General features: G+C 39.3%; 1 protein-coding gene across 2 annotated transcripts in view; it reads left to right on the top strand.

Moving 5' to 3' along the window:
* Window positions 1-23,941, top strand: part of GADL1 (GAD like acidic amino acid decarboxylase 1) — an 81,229-nt gene that overhangs the window by 36,344 nt on the left and 20,944 nt on the right. For both annotated transcript variants that reach the window (XM_085051173.1, XM_085051172.1), the window contains exons 12-14: window positions 4,165-4,364; window positions 8,600-8,651; window positions 11,674-11,763. In XM_085051173.1, coding sequence (XP_084907299.1) covers window positions 4,165-4,364; window positions 8,600-8,651; window positions 11,674-11,763 — 342 coding nt within the window. The remainder of the gene's footprint in view (window positions 1-4,164; window positions 4,365-8,599; window positions 8,652-11,673; window positions 11,764-23,941) is intronic.

The raw sequence follows: 23,941 nt of genomic DNA, 5'->3' as shown, positions 1-23,941 counted from the left end.
AAGGAAGGTAGAGATAGAAAAGAGAAATATGTGTTTGACTTGATTAGAACAGAGAAGCATTTTCACCAAAGGGAAAGAGAGATTGGTTAATCCTTTGTAAAAGCTCAGATCAATGATTGTAGTTCTTCGGTGCTTAAAAAGCACTCAAGAAGTGCTCAGCTATTCCTTTTTCACTGCCATGCCCTGAGCAACTTTCATCACTTCTCTAATAACATACTCTTAATCAGAAAACACTGGTTTTGCTGAGTCGTGAATTGCAGGGACTGTTTAGACACACAACTAGAAATACCAATAATCTCAAAACATTGGTGAAGTCAGTTTTGGTCTTACACGTTCTTAAAATGCTGGGAATTGGTGTTGGGTTGTACATACTTCTTTAAAATCACAGAGCTACATCAATTTGTCCTTGCTGTCATCCATATCTGTGAATATTATCTACACATAAATGGAGAACTACTGCTTGTCACCAATATCAAAGTCCTGTGAGTTGTGAGAGTGAAGCACTATTTTACATAATTAAAAACCAGTTCTAGGTAATTAGTTGAATTTTTACTTATTAGTTATAAGATTGAAGTCTCAATGTAGCTAATGAAATCTCAGTGTAGTGCAGAATAGAATTGATTAAGGTGACGACAGTAGCCATCCACATGTGATCTCTTCCTCATCATTGGCAGTATCATAGAGATATCTTCCTCCCTTATTCTTTTCCAGGACAACTGCAGGAAATGCTTTATTTTCATTGATTTTTCTTGGGTTTAGCACAACTGAGAGCTCCTTCTAACCTCTTGAAGTGAATTGCTGTAGTGTCCTCTCACACTGAACTGCTTTTGACAATTTTCAAGTATGCTATTCAAACGATTGTCCTTATTGCCTCAGATAAGGCAAATCAGGGTGATGCTTGTCTTGGGGAAAAAGATATTTTATTAATGAAATTGAAATTCACTTTTAACTAGCAATGGAAATGGAAAGAGATCAGAAGACTTACTGTAGGTAAGTCTGTTCAATGAGAAAAATATGTTGAATTATGAAACTGGTGCTCTTGCTTTCAGTATCAATATTTTTTCATCCATTTTACATTAATTAGAACACAGAAACTATCCATAGACTTCATCAAAATCAAAAGCTCTTTGAAACTTCATAGTGGACTTGGGCCTCTATGAAAATAGCATTTCCATTTCCTAAACTTTAACAGACTGACTATAAGGCAGTGCACTTGCATTAGTCTCTGTAGAAAGGGAGAAAGATAAAAGATGCTGAAGAAAGAAACTCGAAGTTGTCAGAGGGGGCAGGTCTATGGAAATTTTTGCAATTATTCTGAACAGATGGAGCAGCTCAGTTACTGTGTGGAAAACTGTCGGGGTCTTGGGACTGAAAATGTTGAGTTAGAAAGTATATTTAAAGCATATTTCTTTCATTTCCTCCCCCCTCTACTTTTTCATCATTTGACTAGGACAATTGAGATGACTTTGTCTTCCACTCCCTTTCTTTTCTCTTCTCTATTTCCCTCACCTTTCTTCTGGAATATTTCTCTCTTTCTCACAAAGGATGATTTGTTTCTTTTCCTGTCTGCTCTAGTGACATGCAGGAGGATGTCACTGTACTTGCATCTGGAGATTGATAGCATCAGTGTCTTCAGCAGGATTTCTGGAGCATGTTGTATTCTTAGTCAGTTGAGCAGATGGAAAAGGATCATCAAGCTGACATGTATTGTCACCTTCAAATGCACCAGGAGACTAGGACAGTACCTGCTTTTTTTTATTTTTTAAATGAACTGCATTCCCAGGAATTCGAGTTCACTCAAGGCCATTGACCTATTTGTTGCTTATCTACTCTAGAGCATTTGTTTTTAAACTCTGCAGCTATCCTGTGATCTTAAGTGAACTTCTCAGTATTTCTATAATATTGCCAAGTGCATTTAGGTTTCTTATGACAAACAAGATGGGATGACAGGCATGAGGGGAACTACAATTCTCTGACATCCTCTATTGTGCAGCTGCATTGCATTCTGATAAGGCAGAAGATAGTGCCGCATTGATCAACCCTGCTGTACACTCACTGCAGACACATTATATCATTTTAAGTCAGCAAGAGACAAAGAAATTAGCTTAAATTTGTGGGTGTTGCTGCCTATTTTTTTTTTATGACCATGTCCAGTAAACTTGTTTTTCTCCTGAAGGTAAAGGTATGAATGTCTAAATGAATAGAGCACAATGTCTTGACAAAATTACTCCTGTTCCTTGTTGTGCAGCTGCCAGACAGAGAAAACAAAGCTGTAGAATTTGTTAAGTATGGATGCCTCAGTGCTTGACCACTCTGTGATTTCTAATGTCGTCTTCTTGCCTTTCTTTCTTTGAGAAAATTGGAAAGTACGTGTTAGAATCTTATATGCTGCAAAACACTGCATTCAGCATTGACTTTCCAGCTGTGGCTACCCTGTGCTGCAGCTGCACATTATCATTCTGCAAAGGGAGAGCAGACACTGGTGCTTTTTACCTCCCAAACTGCCATATAAACTGTCTTTTCACAAGGCTGAACATGCTGGTCCTATGACTAAAGAGCTCAAACCAAATTTGCTGTACTTTTATCAAACAAATATTACTATGGGATTGTCAAACCCTTTCAGAAGTTGTGGAGAAAGCCTTGGTGGTGTTCTCCTTTTGTGCTCAATGGATAGGTGTGTAGGTGGGGTTTTTATTTGCATTGCTTTTATGGAGGGAATAGCAAAGTCTAGGAGAGAGGCAGAGTTATTCTGTATATGCCAGTGGATTAATGATCTTTTTGGTTTTTTTTGTCTTGACCTTTTTACTCCATTTTATTGCCAGTCCTGAAGTCAAAAGCAGGGTATTGTAATGCAGATCAAGAATTGTATATCTCTTGTGGGAATATGACACTTTAAGAGTGGTATGAGACATGGTGCTATTTCAAAACCAGACTTGCAGCAGATGCAGAGAAAAAGGTGAAATCCGAAATGCTTTTTTTGTTGGTTCAAATTGAAGAGGGATATCGAATTGGAAAATGAGTTCTGCTCTTCTGTTTAGCACTAAGAAATGGACAATACTTTCTGTCTCCTGGGCCACTCCCAGGGCCACCCTCATCTCTGCTTTTGTAACCTGCTTTCTGCCAGCACTTCTCTGTACTTCATAATATTACAGAGTATATTTTGATATTTCATTCTTCAGCCAATGGCTAGTCCTGTGTCTCATCTCTTCCTCTGCACCTTTAAACCTAACAGCCTCCCTGCTTTCTCTTTCCCAGCCTTGTTCTCTGCTGGAACTTGCCACACTGCTCATTAATCTTAGTCTGTTTTCTGCTGCTCATCTCTGCCCAGGTTGCCCTGCAGAAGCTGGAGGTTGGAGATGGCTGAATAAAAATAATTGCATTAACAAACCATGATAAGGATATGTGAAAGTATATTTTCTTAAGTTTATTTTCAAATGTTACCTTTGTCTGAACTGTGAAAGAGGAAAAATTGGCTTGTACTAATCTCCTTGTGATTTTTCCACTCAAAGAGTCAGAGAGCCTAGGTTAAATCCACAGTGGTTATTTGGTGATAAGGGCTAAAAATTTATTTCTTGGGGCTAAAATCTTCCCTACCTGCAACTAACCAAAGCAGCCATTGATGGAGCCATTTGTGAGCATGTAGGAAGTTCCTCAGGGGCTGTTCTTGATCATGGTGCTTATAATGCCAAGATTGTGGGTTCAGTCCCTTTATGGGCCATTCACTTGGGTTGGAATTAGTGATCCTTTTGGCTCCCTTCTAACTTGGAATATTCTGTGGTTCTGTAATCTAAAGACTGGAGCAGTGGACACAGGTGTCTCCTTCTCCCACTTTCCTATCCATATATGTTTTAGGCAACTCTTTCTGTAGTACCCACTCCCAAGGTTTCTTGAGATCAAAGTCAGTATTCCTCTTTAGCCTGGTGCTCTTCCATGACATTATGAAGAAAATAATAATAAAAAAAGTTTCCTGGTTGTCAGTCTGACTTCACTGAGTTTAGGCTCATCCAGAGTTCTTAAACCACATCACAAGCTTTGAATGGTGTCCTGCATATCCAGATCCTTTTTAATAAGCAGTTGATACAGAGAGGAAAACAAAAGCTTTGGCTTTTGAAGCAGTTGGAAAGTGCTTCTCGTCAGTCTAAGTCTCTGTTGTGTTTCTCCTAGGGCCTCCTGAAGAAATGTTACTCTGCTGAAGCTGCATACCTGTTCCAGCAGGACAAGTTCTATGATGTCAGCTACGACACTGGTGACAAGTCCATTCAGTGCAGCAGACGTCCGGATGCATTCAAATTCTGGCTGATGTGGAAAGCATTGGGAACGACAGGCCTTGAGGAGAGAGTCAACAGGGCACTGGCTTTGGCAAGGTACCCCCTCTCAGTTTGGAATATGTCTAGTCTGTTTGATTGGCTGAAATGTTGGTACTGCTGATACTCCGTATGCTGGAACAAACCCCATTGTTACATTTTCCCTCTCTCTTTTTGTTTTAATAGGAGGAACTAATAACAATAATAATTAGTGTTATTACATTTGCTACAATATTTTATGGTAATTATTGCTTTTAGCAAAATCATAGACGTTGGTAAACATACAAGTCAAAATTAGGCTATCAATCTGTAATGTGGAACATTTATGTTATCCGAACTAGACATAGGACAGATTTACCAAAACACCTTCTCTTAGCTCAACTGTGTGTTCTGGTGTTGGTGTAAATGCAGTCCTATGTGCCAGAATCTGAGCTGTGTCTGGCAAGAAGCAAATCTGCCTCTTCATCTCATTCCTCATAAATGAAGAAATGCAAGAAACTGATGATGGAAAACTCATATGGGGACACTGTGTTAATATTAGGATCTAGTATGGAAGCAATAGTGTTCTGACATAGTGAATGATTTTTCTCCACAAGTTTGCTGAAGTCCTCAATGCTTACAGTATGTTCTGCTAGCGACTGAAACACCTTTTACTTGTGATCTTCCCCACACCTGTCCTCTTCAATTTCACTAAGTTTTTCGTCTTGCAGAACTGAGTTTCACAAGTGAATTCAGGAAAATGCTTGGTAGAAGTTGTTTACAAAGTGATGGTGATGTCTTGTTTTTTGGGAAGAAACTTCAATACACAGGTGGTTTTCTCTTCTCTTAGAAAAAAATTTTGAAATAAGATAATGGTCCATTAAAAAAGTTCACTTTAAGAAAATTGTTCACAATTTATACAAGACAAACTCCAATGAAAACTTCACCAGACTAGCTACACACTGCCTTAAGTCAAATCATTAATATTGACATTTTACTTTTTATATGAAATAACAAGTAGAAAAGAATTGAATGTTTACTTCAATGAAAATTAAAGGAATAGCTTCACTCTAATGAAGTTACTTAAAGAAAAAATAAAAATACCCCTGATCTAAATCCAGAATAGATTTGAAAGGAATAAAAAAAAGACCCCAAACCAGAAAAGCTCAAAAAAGCCATGACTTTTTCTCTATTATATTTCTTTAAAGCCACTCATTTTTTGGCTGGTTTTGTGTTTCTTTTGGTTAAATTGCAGCTCGCTTTTCTTCCAAAGCATTGTACTGTTCTTTGTCTGTTCAGAGTAAGTAATTCTTTCCACTATCAGTAGGGGAATTCAGCCTTATCAAGGTCACTGGCCAAGGTCATTTGACTGACTGTGTAGTGATTAATGACCTTTCTGGGATCGATATTTCTGTTTAACTTTAGCACTCAGTTGGTAACACTTCTAAGGAGTGACTGGCTTGTCTCTCCTGGTTTTTGGTTTGTTTTTCCATTAGGAAGAAATTTAATTTTTGGCATTATCTGATGAAATAGATTCTTCACACTAGTGGCATTGCCATCTTGAGTTTGCACAGACGTGGGCACTGCACCAGGTTTATAACAACTCAGCTGTGAAGCCTTTCTCCTCATTTGTTACATTAGGTGTTCCTTTGATTGCAAGGGTAGTATTTCAGTTTTCCTGAACACAGACCTGGATTAATTCTGGAATTAGTCTGCTGACTACAGAATTTAAGTGCAAGATTGCTTTTTTTTTTTTTTCTTGTACCCAAGCAGAGCTGCAAAGATTTTAGGGTAATTGCAGGCATGTATTTCCGATGCAGCAAACTTTGCCTATTGGCTATTCCAGGATTGTCTTCTTGTTCTGGAGATGAATCATGCTTTCAGGGTATTAAATATCCCAGGAACATTGTGATACTATCTATTTGGAAAGGGTTGCTTTTAAAATGTCTCGAGTAGAGCATCCAGCTGGTAGCTTCAGTGTTTTTTTTCCCTTATTTTCTTCCAATTATTTTTGATTCAGGGATGCTACTTTATAAAGTACACTAAAAAGAAAATAGAAATAAACTGCTTTAAAATACAACTATAGTTACTATATAAGCACCTCTCTATTTTATACTTCATATTCTTTAGTTTTCCTGCCTGTTTCCTCTTCTGACACCCACTGTTAGCAGACATATGTCTACTTTCACTGCAGATCTCCACCCCTCATTTTTTGCAAGGTTTAATCATAGCAAACGACATTTCTCTGTGTACTTTGGTCTTCACTAAGACTCTAGCCCTTCTAACATATTACAACTGTGACATGATAATAAAACTTCACTGTCAACTGTGGAAAGATGCACAAAGTAAATTGCTCCACTGCCATCAAATGATCCTGGCAAGATAAATCATGGGCAATGGATTTTCTAATGGCTGCCTTCTTGGGTTATTGGCACTGTAGTTAAGAGCATGATTAACAGTGTTGTGAACCTGACTGACATAAGGTAGCCTATGTCAGATTTTATGCCTAGGTGGTATAAAATAAAGGCACTTGTAGTAAGAGGGAAAGGTATTAAGCATTGTGGAATTGCTCTGACAATTCAAGACAGTAAAAAAAAAAAAGGAAAGTGATTATGCATAGGTTTCTCTTTCATAATTTATTAAAGAAAAAATAAATTGAAGGCCAATGTCACATGAATAACCTGCTGATGTTGCTAAATATTGGTTTTATGGCACAGGCAAGTATCTTCCAATAAACAGGACAAAAGCAGCAAGCTTGTTTTACATAAGATAATTACCCTGCCGATACAGGTTCCCCCTAAAATGCTGACATGATATCTACCCTTCTACTCACTTTTCATCATGCCTCTCTTTCAACCTTAATGGTAGTGTGGGCATTAACAGCCATAACACAAACAAATGCACACAGGAGCATCTGCATGGTCATGGCAGAAATGACCAGAACCGTGACTTGTTGCAGTGGGAGGAGACACCTCACCCGTGCAGGCACAACTCCTTGAGCAGCGTGCTGTGGGCACTGGCCCTCCAACCGTGGTGGGAAGGGATGAGTCACAGGCACAGCACCTGTTAATGATAAACAGCATGACAACTCCCCAGGCACTGTTTTGAAAAATGTGTGCCATCTAGGGTATTGTTTATTGCTTCCCCAGCCAGGCTGTTTCTGCAGCACGTCTGCTGAAGAGAAGGTGTTGCAGAGACAGCTGTGCTGGAGGTGTCCCTGTGGGGGCAAGCTTCAGGAGTGTGGGTAGGACCAAGGAAGGTTATTTTCACAGTATTTCTCCTTCTCAACTAAAAGAATTACTAGCGTGGTGACCAGTAATGCAGCTTCAGGCCGGAAAATGCCGAATAGTGAATGCAAGAGAAGAACAGATTTGTGCACAATCAGTAGATTAACTGTGTTGAGTTTATTAATGTCAGACAGCAATATCTTCACGTACTATCTTGTTGGAATGGAAAAACAGTGTGAATTTGAGGTGAATTCTTTGACAGTTTTCTTTGAATTTCTTGAGGGGAGGAGAAGAAAGAGAGAAGTCCCATCTGTGTCATTTTTGCTTCAGAATTCCTGTGTGATGTGTGCCATGGCAAAGTTGCGGTCATGTTTCAAAAAAATTCTGTAAATTGAAGCTGTTTATATCCAATAGTTTGATGCAAACCCATCTTTCCATTGGAGGCTTCTGGGTCTTTCATGCTTGACAGGTGAGAAAGAAAAGAAATTCCCATTTCAATACCTTGTTAGAATAGGAAGTCCAGGGACTGTTGTATACAAACAGTGGCTTACTGAGTGGAAAGGTGCAGTGCTGTGGGCAGTACTGAGAAAATTGCTGAGCTTGAAGTATGTTCAAACTTTTAAATTCTGGACTAAACTAAGAGATCCTGGTGAGAGTAGAATGTGAGAGGTGTCAGGGTGACCATGAAATAGCATGGCAGCACAGCTTTGGCACTTGAGAACCAGGGATGGAGGTATTAATTTGTAAAGAGCAACATCAGTGGAAATTTGCATTGGGAAAGTTCACAACCTGATGCAAATAGGATCAATTTCTGCCATGTGGCTCTGCTGAAAATCTGTGCCTGAGGACAGAATTTGGCTTCTCCTCAGTGCTCCTTGGCTGGCTGTAGCCTTCTTTTGTTTCCAGGAACTGATAGCTATTGCATTTTCACAGCAGGTAGAAATGAGGTTTAACAGTGTTGTTTTCTTAGTGTGGGGAAAGAATAAAAAATGAAAAAGAAATTCATGTTTAAAACCCTTCTTATTTTTTGTTGTTGTTTGTTTGTACTTTTTTGTTCCATGCTTTAAACCCTCCATTTTTTAATTACAGATATTTAGTGGAGGAAATTAAAAAAAGAGATGGATTTCAGCTTCTTTTAGAGGTAAGTGAAAAGGGAACTGAACTGTTGTTGTTATTGTTAGGAAGTGTCCATTGTTTGATTTTGTTCTTTTTAGTCAATTACCAATTTGTATTTAAAGTATATAATCTAATAATTTTTTGGAGATCCACAGATATGATTGAACACACATAACACATGCTGTATTCCCTACCTATCACTCTACCTATTTTCCTGGCTTCTGGTCCTGTATTGCCTCAGGGGGTGTAGATGAAGCACTGTTCTGCGACAGTGAAGGGGCTGGCTGTAAAAAAGCAGTGCTTGCCAGACCCACAGATAAGACCGTGTGCTGGATGCAAAAATAATTTAATGCTAAAAGTGGACTTTTCATTGTTAAAGTCAGTATCTTTTTTCTTTAATTCTGTTTCAACTCCCATCTTCCTAAAAAAAAATGACCCAAAAGTTGTGTGTTTCACTTGTCTTTACTAAACCTGTCAGCTTATTTCTTGTTTGGTAATCTTGCTTTGGGTATAGTGAGTAAAGGCAATAGAGCTAAAGTACTGTTTTTGCACCTGTCCTCAGCTCCTTGATTAATAAGGCTGATATCTGAGGATGTTACAAAGACCTGTCATGTTTATAAACACCTTTTGCATTGTTGGGAGTGCACTTGTATGAAAGACAGCCTGGTATGTGGGATCAGGAGGAAGAGAGTGCATGGAGGAGGATGGGAAGCAGAGTAAGTGCTACCATGAGTGTTCCAGGTTAGGCTAGACAAAATACAAAATACGAAAAATATTTTCTTCTATTCATACAACGTAAATTTTACCTTTGAAAACTGCTGATCGTTTGAAGAATTTTAGGCCAGCAGCACAGAATGGGGTTAGTAAAGTGGCAGGTCTGTCAAAAACTGTCCATTTCTTGTTACTGTAGATCTTAGCAGAAAGTCCAGATCTCCTGTAGATGTGAAAGCTCTTGGTAAGAGCAGAGGCTGCTGTGCACTTCCTGCAGGAATGGGACACCTGGGTTAAAAGTGGGTTTGAAGGGATTGCTGCCCTATGGACTATGAGACAGAAGCTGAGCTTCTTGAATTCTATGAATTGAGAAGTTGAGTTGAGAAGTTGAAAGGGTTAGTTAAGAAAGTTCTCAGGAGTGCAGAGGGATAAGCAATGAGAATTCAAAGAAAGGCCCTTGTGAGGCAGCGAGGCCCAGCTATGAGAGCCCTTCCTGATGGAAAGTTGGGCTACAGACATAAAGCTTAGGAAGATGATCCTTTGATACATGCAGTGAGGAAAAACTTGTATTGAGAATTGCTCTATGGCCTGGAAATCCCACTTGTGCCTGAGTCATCTTGAACTCTCCTGTGGTGTAATTGCTTACCTGCTTGGGTAAGGCGTGTGACAAGATAACCAGAAATATAGTTTGAAGCATGGCTGGGGGTAGCTTTCTAGGCTGAATGGTATTTTCAGAGGGCAATGTTGTATTTGATGTGTGAAAGGAAGCATAATCAAGAAGGCAATATAACCAATGGAAATACAGTAATATGTGCCATCTGTCTGCTCCTGTCATCTGATTTTAAATGGTTTTGCAGTAAGCCCTGTAACATTGAGCTTGTGTGTATGGGGAAGGCGCTGCCTTTTTGGGGTCTGTGTTTATGTGTGTACTCAATGCATGCTCTTTGGGGAAAGAAATGGGACTTTAAGAACTGATTTTTATTCCATTCAGTGGCAGCACGTGGTAGGTTTGCAGTTCAGTTCCTGCTGACAAAGATATTCTTCTTGATGATTAAATTGTATTTAATGCATTCTTTGAAGTGAAGCGGAAAATGATATGAGCAGCTCTCAGTGGCCTTTCACGAAAGAACATGTCTCAGCTGGTGGGCTTTCCTCATTCAGGAGACTGCCTGGGATTATAATAGCAGCCACATTCACAGTGGGGCAAAGAGATGGTGTGACTCAGCTGCCAAGCTCCCTTTTAACATTGTTTTTTCTTTCAGCTAGTGCTAATGAGGATGGCAGGTGGGAGAGGAGAGGGGCGTGTGAGTTTGTAATCCTGACTATCATAACCCACATTATAATCTCGATGCCAGCTGAATACTGTGCTGCAAATAGTGTAGGTCAAGATGGACTTAGTGATTTATGAGTTATGTTGGATGGGAAGGTGTATCTATTCCTCATTTTATTGTTCTCTATACAGGTAAACAAAAAAAAAGTTCCAAATTAGCAGGAACCTGCTATATATAGAGACCCTGGACTGGCCTGTTGGGAACATTTTCTCAATCACATAAGATACAGAAACCTCAGAAGCACAGAATGCCTTATTTCATAATGCAAGGTGAACAGCCACTCTTACTGGGAACCTTGCAGCTAACTCTGCTGAGTTTAAAGCCAAAATTTCCCTGGAGAGAAGCAGAGCTCTGGAGTCTCAGTCTCTGCTCAAAAGGCTTGCTTAGATATTAGACAAGATACATTCAGGATATGGTGCATACCCTGCAAGGGGTCTTGAGATTCTTATAAAATGTGGAAATTGAGAGCATTAACTCCACCACTGTATAGTGTGTTCTATGGTAGGAAAGGAGTTTGGCATTTTTCAGCGGAAAAACGACTAGATGTGCAAGTGTTAAATGGTCACAAAAATTCAGTTTGTGTATTTTGCATAAAAGACATTTTAGGAAATTTCAATTTAAAAAAACCTAAAATATTAGAAAGAAAATGTATTCTTTAAAGTTGCTTCAAATATGAATTCTCTAAGTTACCTTTCTCTTCTTCTCTTATAATTTTTCTAGCCAAAGATTTTTAGTGAGTAAAACAGAGTTAAATATGAACATAGGAAGAAGAAATTAAAAAGAAACCCTGGCAAAAGGAAGAGAAATTGATGATATGAAAAATTATTTGGGTTTTAAAAAAAAGGGAAACAAAAGGTGACTTGCAGAAGGAAGCTTTAAAGAAAAGGATATAAACTCAAAGGCTTCCTCCCCCCAAAAATAAAGCAGAACTCTTTGACAAGCTATAATATGTATGCCTGTCCCTTTTGTTACATCTTATAAGCAATCAATTGTTCTCTTGTTTAGCCGGAGTATGCAAATGTCTGCTTTTGGTACATTCCACCAAGCTTAAGAAAAATGGAGGATGGACCTGAATTTTGGCAAAAGCTGCACCAGGTGAGTGTCACGTGTTACTTGAGCCTTACTGATTTATCTGTGTGCCAGATAAGAATGTGAAGTAGCTGTTTGCTTTACTCAGCGTTATAACGTATCACTAGAATGGGGATTTAATCCTTAAATAGATGTTGGTAGGATTTAAGTTTTCTCTTGTTTCAGACAAAGCCAATTATTTTTTCTCTTAAAATAAGAGGTGTAGGTATAACAAGTATTCAGCCTGCTATCAAAGCTGTTAGCAGCTGGCAGAACTGAGAGAAGAGGAACAGGGTCGTTGCATCTCTTGTCTAGACAGATTATTCATTACCTATTTCCTATACTTAGTGCTGTCCTTGGAACTTGGCTTGCACTATCTATGATAATCTATGATAATGCAAGCAAGGAAGTGCTTAAGAATATATTTCTGATGTTAAACATAATTGACAATGGGAGTACAATGGGAAAATACGGTGGGAAAACTTCACTAATGAGTGTTTTGGTAAGCCTTTGCCATCCTGTTAGAAGATTATGAACATCTTGAAAAAAAAAGGAGGAGTAAAATTTTGAAATTACTAGTGGGGAATCATTAGTAAAGACTTATTCAAGAAGCCACTAGACATTTTGGTATTATGTTTTACTGAATAAGTTATTCTGTGAGGAATTGAATGTAATTCATTGTTTGCACATCTCTGGAAGAGCTTTGGTGTTCTGTTTTTCTTTTTTTTTCATAGAATTTGCTACTAGAATTTTAAACTAGAATGTAAATGTGTATATCATATGCCTTTTGTGTAAACAAGCTTACACACTGTATGTACACTCATGTTTCCTGTAACATCTGCTCTCATTTCAGCAGCTTTCACAGGAATTGCTTTCAATTTATGCATAGCCACAGTATGGATGCAAGGGCTTGGCATTTACCACACTTTCACAAAGCATGGATGGGTTATGTTACTTTCTTATGGGGCTTCCCGTCCTCTCCATAGAGTAGAAGGCTTATACATGAATGTGTGTGGAGATATATATAGATATATAAATATACATACACACACACACACACATATATATATATACACACACAGAGCTGTATGGCAGCTCATCTACTCATGGAGGAGTATGGATTTGGGAGGGAGCAATGGATGGGAAGGCATAGAAGAAATAATGCTGCAACTGTCACTGTTGATTTACGTGTGCTTAAGAGGGAACTGATGAGGGAAGGGATGAAGCACAACAAATGGCTTTGAGCACGTACATTTGAGTGGCTTATTGAGTGTAACTTACTGGTTCTTTGCTCTGTTACTCTATGATGCTTCCAGTCAGGGTAGGGAATAGATGCCTGGCTTTATTTTATGTACCAATATAGATAGATTGATGGAAATGCTGGAAATGCAGATTTCCTAGCCAGTGTTTGTGGAAAAGAACTTGAAGGGAAAGCATCTTACATGCAATTTCTCCCAAGAACTGACCACTGCTGCAGACCTCAACTAGTCTTTTCCTGGGCAAGGGGATATTTTTTTGATTCTTATCTCTCCTCTCATGAAACACTAAGAATTCCGAAATCCTAAAACATAAACAATTTCACTCTTCCCTGGAAAAGCCTGAAAAAAAAATCCAGCACAATACAGACCAAAGCTTGCTAGGAAATGGCACAAATTTCTCTCCTGGAGGAAACAACAAATGATGATTGTTAGTTACGTTATTGCAGACACTGCTGGGAAGTAGTTTGACACTACGGAAGTGAGCCTGTTTCACAGTAAAAACATGTTATTTTGCCTCTCTGATTCTCTGCAGGGATAGGTCCGGGGTTACTCTGCTTTTTGGATGCTGAGGGCCAGTTTGGGGCACAGCATGTATCAGTGAGCAGATGACATGATAGCATTGGGTCAGAAAAAATAAGACTGGCTTGACTTTTTCAGCTAAAATCAATTTGTTTTAACATTGCTGATGCAACCAGCATGGTCATTATATTACATTAATCAATAAGAATATATTGCTGGACAAGAAGGAATGCATCCTGATCAGCAAGGTGTAAATGATAAAAGCATTCAGGCTGTAGAGATTGTTACATGATACCATTGATGGATGGATGAGCCTGTGACAGTTTCTTGATTCCAAGCACTTCCTGAATATTCCCATAATTTCACTAAAATGAGCATTAAAATGCTTTGATTCACAATTTCTCTTTCCATACCACATTTTAACATCACAGTTATTCTGTTTATCCAGAAATCAATCTTCCTTTTTGTTGACCTGCATATCTGACAATAATTAAGGAAACATATGTCTTAAAAGTCCCTGGAGCAAGTAATTGATTTTATTCAACTGCTTGTTCAGCAATATTGTTCAGAATAACATACTGTCTTCTAAGGTTTATATCAGCTTTAGTGCTGGTGAAAGATGATAAGCAAATTGTTCAGATCTCAAGTCCTCAGCTTTGTGAAGAATTTGCATAGTCCTATGCAAAATACCTCTGGAGGTTTTCTGCTGTACTGGCTCTTCTCCAGTTTCCATGGCTCACTTTATGTGGAAATGTGCCAGGACTGCCTGGATGGTAGCGTGATACCTGATTCTGATATCAGCCTTCTTGTTGTCCAGCACAGAATGTGTCTCTCAGAAGATTTTTTTTTTTTTTGGGGGGGGTGGTGGGGGGGATGGATAGGCTGTTTATTTGTTTTAAATTCTGGAGCCTTGATCTTCAGGTGTAAAATTTATGCTCTGCAGAGACTCCTACATCCAAAACAGAAAGGTGATAGAAAGAGTGGCCTGAAGGATTTGGAGCAGCCAGTAACTGGTCATTTTATTCATCACCTGAACAGTTTAGGGAGTGAGAAAAAAACGTGATGGTGGGGGAAATGAAGAACAGCATAAACAGTATGTTTCTCTGTTACATTGAAACTGGGGATTCTGTGCACATCTGCAGTCTGACACCACTTTGATCTTTCGGGATTACAGCAGGAGCCGGCTGTGTAGTGAAACTAGTTCTATAAATTGTGCAGCAAGGCTTTGGATGCAGTTAAATGGTCCAAGACAGTCCATGCCCTGAACACCTAGCAGCACGCTGAGGGCATAGCAGATGGTGTAGCCCATAAACGATCCAGCCTTGTAAGGTGTTTTCCAGCACCATTCTTCACATGTGAGGAGAGATTTCTCTTTGTAGAAACCACACAAAGAGGCCCTCTATGGTAACTGATGACTTGCTGGTAGATCCAGCTAGAAGCATCTGTAAGTGGTGTTATTTTGTCATTGCAGACTGGGGGCGGCTGTCTCTGACCTGGAACTGACATAATTGCCGGGATGAAGGAGCGATGGCTTTGCTAGTGCTGTATGCGCCCCCCAGTGGGATTTTCGCTCCTTTTGCTTTGGTGACACACCGTAGGATTTATTTTGTTAACTCTGAGAATGGTCGGTGTGTCACAGGGTCACGGTGAGGAAAGCTGACCTGGAAATTACAAGCCAAAAATGGAAATGAGGGAAGAAGTAAAAACACATGAGCAGATACCATTTCGATTTTCGTATCTTCTCCATACCTACAAATATCTATGCATATTCATTCTTGTAACAATGTTCTCTTTAGAAAAGTCAGCCTTCTCAGCTTATACTGGAGTGCCTGCAGATGATGTAGAATTAGCTGATTGTTAGTAATACTGTCTCAGGAAACCCTCCTGGCAGCACAGAGGATGCTAGGCACAAGGAAGAATTTGGAGGGGTACATTTGGGACTATTCTATTGCCATCGTGCTGCTAAGCCAGCCAGCCAGCCATGTCTTATTCATTCTGGGTCAGTTTGCAGTCTGCCAAAACTCAGTGTACTCTCACGAACTAAAAGATGACACAGAGGTAACCACAGATCCCTCCTCCTGCAGGAGCCTTACCTTGCCAAAAGATCCTGGAGCATAACTGTAGGTGCAGTATTATGTAATGAATGCTGTTCAATAAAGAGGGCTAGTGGTTTATTGCTAAGTAGCACTTTGGACCTCAAAATCCAGGTTCGAAAAGGGCCAGTAGGTTCCTAGTAAGTCTTTTGTGATTTACTAAACTTTGCCTGGTTTGTAGTTCTAAAAAACATATGCTGGAGTACCAGATTTCCAATGGCTCAATAAAGCTTTTATACAAAGTTGTTAGTTTCAGTTACTCTAAATTCTAGCATCTCAGTCTCAGACTCTACTTGTGTGATGTGGGTTTTTTCTTTTTTTTCTTTTTGTTTGTTTTTTGTGTTTGTTTTTTGGTTGTTTTTTTGTGTTTTGTTTTTCTTTGGCTTTTTTGTTTTGTTTCATTCCTCCCTTTTTGAGGATTTTTAGCCAAGCAATAGAAAATTTATTGGCTGTAATAGAAGGCTCAGGATACAATGTCATACTAAATCCTACATAGCTTGAAATGCCGTTTTGCCCCTTCTCTCTCCCCTTAGCAAACCTTATTCCAGCCTTTCCCTCTTAAGAGAAGAATCTATCTGTGTGTTATCTGAAGGCATATTTGTAAAATAGCCTGTCATGCTGAATGGTGTTTTGATACATTTGTATAATGAGAAATTTCATATCAAAGCATAAATGTAAGGCAGTTGAAGAGGTGTTGCCTTGGCAACCCCTGAATCTTGTGGCCTTTGTAGTATAAATAAAAAACTAATCAAGGGCCAGATTCAGCAGTACTTATGGATTCAAAATACCTATTGATTATGGTACAAGATTTGAATGGGAAGGGAAAACAAGACCTCCAGTTGGTTATATTAATAAAGTTTGTCCTCTGCATTTTGGAAGAACAAGAGAAAAGCTACCTAAGTTATAACCACAGTATTGAATGCAGTGACCCCGGATTTATGCATAAGAAAGATCCCAAGTATGTCACTGCAAGTGTATACACTGCAAGTGTAAAATGTTATTTGATTTGCTGGCATCCCTGTGTACTACTCTTTGAGTTTTTCTTACACTTGAAAAAGAAAACAAGTTAACAATGCTTTAATGTGTGTGTGTTTGAAGAGTAATGACAGAGACATGCTTCTGTGAACTTTCCTTACATGAGTAATTTTTGTGGTAGCAAGTAGCCTACTGCCTCTAGCATCCAGCTCAGTTTGACACAAGTTTCAGTGGAGGGCCGCAACAAATGACAGGAAAACAAATGGTAAGATTTACACAGAAATATATGGGAATTAGATTGGCTAAATCACTGGCTTCCTTGACAAGCTGACCTGCTTAGTGATGAGGAAAAGGCTGTGGATGCTGTCTATCTAGGCTTCAGTCATGCCACCCCTTAACCTCTTTGCTTTCCCTTGAAATACCCTTCAAGTATGTTGTGGACTTCAAGAAACAAAAATCTACAGGTGGAAGAGATTGCTTTGACAATCTTTCTTTTATACCTTCCAGGGGAAGGTGCATTGTCATTTCATTGTATCAGATGGGACCTTTAAAGGGGTCATTTGAAGAAATTTGATTTGTCAGGGAAATCTTCAAGGTCAGCAGAAGCTTCAGATTCACCCTATACAACTTGAGGCAGTTACCCAAGGAGGCCACTTGAGGAACTGGCTGGTTTTCCTCCATCTTTAACATAGAGAACAAGAAAGGGAGCTCCCAGACCATGACTTAGGCAACCTGCAGTCAGGAGCACCCTTGGGAAAGACTTCATTATTCAGAAGGGGAATCTAAGAGGTGCCAGGATCCTTGCTTGGCTGCTTTAGTCTATAAATACAAGCAAAAAGAACCTAACACTAAATCTTCAGCATGCAATGTGCTGTTTTAGACTTTTATTTCACAAGCTCCTGGAGAGAAGAGCTGCAAAATCTCCTCCTGATTCAATGGACCTAGCTGCATTCTCAGTATTTTGTTCAAGAGGGGCAGAAATGCAGTATTCCAGGAGAGATGAGATCAGGAGGCCCAGTGGAGGCAGGATTGCAGGCAAGGACCATAGGGGAGAGAGGCACAACAAGCACTGAAGCCACAAAATGAGTAACATGATAATAACCAGGACACACGTTGTAGTGTGACCATTCCTCAGCAGAAGGTGATGATAAGAAGTTTAATAATAAAATAAGCATTAATATTTTAAAGTAACATCTCTTATTTTGTAACTGCATAATATACAAGAGCAGATGAATAAAATTTTTGTAGTTTGGCTGCATATAAATGACTCTTACTGTTAAGAAGAAAGGTTTAAGCTTTGATGAATGAGAAGGAACAGTACAGTATAATATAATAGCTGAGAGAAATTATGACAGTGTTTCAGTACCTCGTTAATGAGGGATTTGCACACTTTCCCTTTTAATATGTGTTTTTCTGCAGTTTTATATAACTCATCAGTACAAAAGTGACTGTAGCTGTTAATTAAACAAGATATTTAACGTGACTTTGTTTTAAACATATCCTCCATAGAATTGAGTTATAAGAATACGAAAATAACATGCTTTAAAAAAATTATTAATTCAAAGTAGAATATTTCGGTTTTTGACTGTGTATCTGCTTATATCTTGAATTTATGTCTTTGTTCTCTGTTATATTTATTCTTGTGTGATTACTGAAGTAGTAGTGTTACTCTAAGGGTCTGAACTGACTGGTAAAGTCCTCATCAGGAGAAGTAGGAATCAATGCATGAATCAATCATGAATCAAGGTCCATTTCACCTTGGCACTCAACCCAGGTGTTAGGAACACTTCAGTGTATATTTTACATTGGTAAGGTTGTATACCTGACTTTCAGCCACATATAATGGGGTGTGAGAGTGACCAGGTCTCCCACTTGCCCTTTCATGCCTTGTCTGGCATATCAGGTGAGTGGGGCTAGAACAGAGGTATGTCTGTATGACTGTGTTGTAGCCTACAGTAAATGTAGTAAGACAAGGCAAAGATGTAATAACATAAGGAACTGCTTCCAGCCCATGTTTTCTATAGTAGTCCTAGTTGATATTGTAGTAATTCATGACATGGACATGGCAGTTGTAGATATTTCTGCTCTAGCTTTCTACTTTGCCCCGTATCCAGATTGACTTTTCAGGGCTGTGTAGTACCAGTTGAGCTCCACTTAAAGATGGTCCTATTCATGCAAAAATCTTTACATATTTTAGGTCAGTGGTACGTATTTCAGTTGAGGCAAATGTGCAACGTACAGCATTACTAAATAATACACCTGGCTGCAAAGCATCTCTGTTTTAAGAGCACTGTTGTACAACTGCCAAAACTACACCTCGGTTTTTGGGAGAAAAAAAAGAGAAGAAATCCCAATGATTTTGATGCTGAGTATTTTACTAGATGAGAGTGCAGGGCAACTTTTGTCAGAGCCTTAACACTGAGCTGTGTGTGTTCAAGGCACACTGGGGACTGAGGTCTATTGATCCCTGGGGCTCAGCCTGCAGAAACGATCAAAGCTGGAGGGAGGGAGTCTGCTGCAACTCCATATGTTGCATTCAAGCTGAACGAGGATTTCATCTCCCCCCAAGCCACCTGCAGAGCAAGATTGCTCAGATCTCCAGAGATGAAGTAGCTTTCACACTAGTTGTTTCTTGCTTGAAATCCTTTTAAGGATAATGGAGGGTCCAATCATTTCTCCATGTGGTAATACACATAATACCATGAAATGAAGCTGGGGGCGATAGACAAAGTGGAGAGAAATACTGTTAGGAAATAAAATCGCAGGAGACCCACAGATTCAAAGTAAAGGACCAGACCTTCCAGGGAGATGACGACAAGATGTGTTTTCATCATGGTATGTAATGCTCTGTAAGGATACCTTAGCTGGCTCAGGTACTAGGAGCTATATGGCCACTTGTTAAATATAGTATTTAATTGAGGTTAAAAAAGGAGCAGTTCACATGACTGTTCTTTCAGTACCAAAGCAAATCACCTATGACAGGGGTGTATATTCTCTGTAGGTGTACTCCTTTCTTATAGAAAAAGCATGAGTTTCACTTGTCCAATATCTTAATATTTTTGCACTCTGCCTCCTTAGACGTGAGGGTCATTCTAGCTTTCCATTCAGATATAGAAAAAAGCCTATTTTCAAATATTTGCAGTGTTAAAAGCTTCACACATAATAAATCCTTCCGTTTACATACAGGAAGCTTCTAAAAAGTTATATTTTATAACTGATAGGCCAATGGGGGCGGTGGGGATACAATGGAACTGCATTCTCTGCTTTATTGCACAGATTCAATTGACTAAAGGGCACTTAAACACTGCATAAGAGCTCCTTGCTATTTGCGTGTGAACAAAGACCGTACTATTTAATTTGTGTAGCTTTCAAATAGATACAGTCTGTTACCCAGAGCAGTAGATGCTTTGCACCCATTGTTAAGCATCTCTCAAGCTTTAGAAGGACCAAGAGGGTAAAACAACCCCGTTTCTTTTCCAGAAAGGTGAATGTTTGGGGGGACTAAGTGAAAACAGTGCAATTCATAGAAATTAAGCAGACATTTGGTGACATACCTCAGAAAATTGTTCTCTCTGTGTTTGGGCAGAATTGAAAAAGCTAATCTGAAAATGACATCAACTATGACATCTTTTAAAAGCAAATATTCAACTATTTTCTGAGTGTAGGAAACCAAAGGGAATTTATAATGAATGTAAGAGTTTGTAATCTCTCTTTTTGTTTTTGTTTGCCTTAAGAGCACTTTAATGTCATCATTATTTGTATCTTTCATAATTTCCCAATAGCCTAACAAAAATAAGCACTTACTTGAAGTCACATTGCCCCACAGAATACTATTGCATTTTTTTCATTACTGCTATAGAAATGAAAAAAAATTGTAATGCAGCACTGGAAGCTCTTTAGAATTGTCCATATGCAGTGTTTCAATGCAAATGCATGTGTATTCCTATGCACACAGATATATATGAGTTTGTATTTACCTGTTGGGATCATATACAAGAAAATTATTATTAGAAAGGGAGAGGATGGGATAAGATACAGTAATACTCAAGTAACTCCATCGTTAAAAAAATTTGTTAACAGAATCACAGAACAGTTGATGTTTGAAGGGAACACTGGAGGTCTTGTCTGAGCTCCTTGCTTAAGCAGGGACACCTAGAGTTGGTTGTCCAGGACAATGTCCAGGTGGCTTTTAGATGTCTCCAAGGATAAGACACTCCATAACCTCCATGGGCAAGTGTTTGGTCACCCTCACAGTAAAAGAGTGCATTCAGATTCCTGACTACATAGTGCTTGTTTGCCCAAACAGCCGGTATTTTCCTCTGCTTAAATGGGACTAATTACACTTCCTTTGCTTCATTTTGGAGTTAGAACATATTGGCTAATATTTTAAATGGCCTTTTGTGCCTGCCTGTGAAGAGAACTGCTTTTAGCAAAAGAGCAGAGTTTGAAGACACTCAACACTCAAAGTTTGTTCTGTGTGACCCTGTAGACTTTGTTCTCATAAAGCAGCACTGTGCTCCTGAATATCTGTGCACCCCTTCATTCTGCTCTCTTGGTGCTGTGTGCACATTAATAACCAATGATAGAAGGAAAAAAAGTTCAAGTTACAGGTTGAACTCCAAACTAGTGCTTTTCTGAAAGTATCATAGATCATGTTTAATAGCCTGTGGATCAAGATGAAACCCAGTATATATCACAGGGGAACTCTATAATTGAAGCATTCTGGGAATGTCTAAGTACTGTAGTCCTGAGGTCCCTAGAAGCTTCATTCTGTGCTAAATTTTTACCCGAATAAAAGCCCTATCATGTATTTTTTTTATGGCAAATTGTAATCATATTTTAATGCACTGACTTAAATTATTTTATCCAACATTCGGGGGAGCGATAAACTCCCTTTTCTGCCCCTTCCACCTCCTAATTTCCTGCAAATGAGAAAAACAGTCCTTCAGAGACATTAGCATTTCAGAGTATCTCCAGTCCACTTGACTCATGGCTATCTCGTCTCTGTCCTGGGTGTCTGCAGGATAGTCCCTCAGGAGCACTGAACATATTCTCTGGGTCTGTGAAGCTGATCTATCTGTCTGCCAGCTATGAATTTACTCCTTTCATATGAGAAGCCTCAGGGGCTCTCTGAAGGATCCTAACTGGTCTCCTGGTGGTGGGAAAGCAATGATTTGCAACCCTGGAGCTGCACAGGTGGTACTGTGTGGGAATGGGGAGGATGTATAATTTTGTCTCAGAAAAACAGCAGTCACAGAAGGGTTTTGTGGAGTTGCTGCGCTGTGGTTTGCACAGGGGATAAATTCTTTTCCTCTGTAAATGTGCTAGAAGGAAGGTTGACTTTTGCAGCATCCTGACAGAGAAAAAAACTTGGAATGAAACTGTAGGAAGCCTGGCAAAATTGAGACCCTTGAACATTACTTGACTGAGTATTATGGGGCTCGTGTGCCAGGGCTGCATTGTGTGACTGTGCCAGAACTGGGCTGGTGCAGGCCCTGCTGGGTCTGGAGCCCTCAGGGTTGGGGCAGTGAGGCAGCTCTGCAGCCCAGCTCAGTCCTGATTTAATGGTGCTCCTCCAGGACCATCAGGTTTTCACTGCATTTTCACCTTTTGCCTGAAAGCTGCTCCTAGAGCTGCCTTCCAGCAGCTGCCCAGGCTGTGGCTCCCTGTCCCTGGGAGGATTCTGGTGTGCAGTTCAGAGGGTCTGTTTTACAGTGGGAGTTTGAGCTGAATGGGATCGATGAGGGAGGTGAATTTTAGGTGAGCGTTTGCAGTGAACATTTTAGAATGCACTTGGGACTGATAAGGAAAGTGCCCAGCAGAGCCACTGGCCTGATACATGATGGTTATATACATTCATTAACATCAGTAATAATTGATATCTCAATGCTGAAGGATACATGTGGGATAACAGCAATATCTGCCCCTCCCCTTGCTCCTGTGTACAGGATGAGTCTCACTGAGAGTGCAAGTAAAGAGCATGGGCAAACAAAAATCATTCTTAGCAGTTGTTTAATTGTTAGAGCATGATTTTTCATGCTTTTGCACACAGTTAAACTGCAGTGTAAAATGGAAGGTGCCATTTCTTGGCACCTTTTTAAGCGCTGCTTTTCCCTCTGCAAGGGTGTGGTAACAGGACCTAATCTGAGTGCTTTAGATAGAAAGGTACTTGAATATCAGGAATTGCAGGTGGATTAAATGACAATCTCATGACTGAATAGTGAGTAGTAGTGTGGTCTGTTGTTAGTAGCTTTTTAAATGAACCATTTCTACAGCACTCAATAACGTTCCTTCTGGTTACAAATCTTTCTGGTGGCATTGTGACCATTCTGCCCTGCCAGCTGTACCTGCTGTGGTTTCTGAATGAAACAAGTGTCTTCCAGCACTCTGTTGGGTTTGACATATTTAATAAATAACAGCAATGAATTGACCATAGTGCAATAATAGTGATCACAAGATAAATAGTGTAGTGATTTTTTTTGGTCATTTTGTACGGAGTTGGACAGAAGGAAAATAAAATCTTTGAGTTTCACCCTTAATTAATGGACTTATGCTACAGCATGAATTACTATGTATTTGATGGAAAATAAGATATTTTTTTGCCTTATCAGCCAGAAAAGAGCAGCTGCTGAACAGAGTAAGTCTTTATTTTGCCACTGTAGCCTGAAACATGGGTGACAATTTCAACACTGGCTTACCCTATCTGGGGAAATATTTGGTTGTATTTGTTATATCAGGCATAAGTGGGGAGCTCTTATGTCCGTGGAGTTGCAAAGGATGTGGGCAATTGGGCAAATGAAGCATCTCTAAAAAAGAATTACAAACATTCCTGGTTCAACACATATTTGATCAAAGAACTGTTAAGTGGTTGTTTTAGGGCACCATCATTGTCTGCTTGGCTGGCTCCGTATTTTGAGGGCTCTTCTCTGGGTAGCCCAATGACTTTCGTATAAGCACATCTTCTAGAAAGGCATCTATTCTTGACTGGAAAACATCAAGGAATGGTGAAACTCCCACTTTCCTTGGCACCTCCTTTCAATAGCTAATTAACTTGCCTGTACAAAATGGTGGTGAAAAAATGCTTTCCTACACTGAAATAGCCTTCCCTAATATATTTTTCCCTTTTGCTTGTAAATTATCATCAAGTCACTTCTCATTCTCCTGTTTCTAAACTAAATAGATTCATATCTTCAAGCCTTCATTAGATATTGAGTTATTCCTGCGTCTGTCATCATCATTCTTCCAATTTTTCATTTTTGTAAAACACCCAACAAACATCTGAACAAAGTATTAACTTTGCCAGCACCTGTTTTCCACTAGTGTACATGGAGATAAAATTGTCTCCTTAATGCCTGTGCA

Source organism: Lichenostomus cassidix, chromosome 2 (assembly GCF_008360975.1).
Source record: "Lichenostomus cassidix isolate B80296 chromosome 2, HeHo_3.0, whole genome shotgun sequence".
Classification (NCBI taxonomy): Eukaryota; Metazoa; Chordata; class Aves; order Passeriformes; family Meliphagidae; genus Lichenostomus; species Lichenostomus cassidix.
This window is presented reverse-complemented; position numbering and strand designations above follow the sequence as displayed.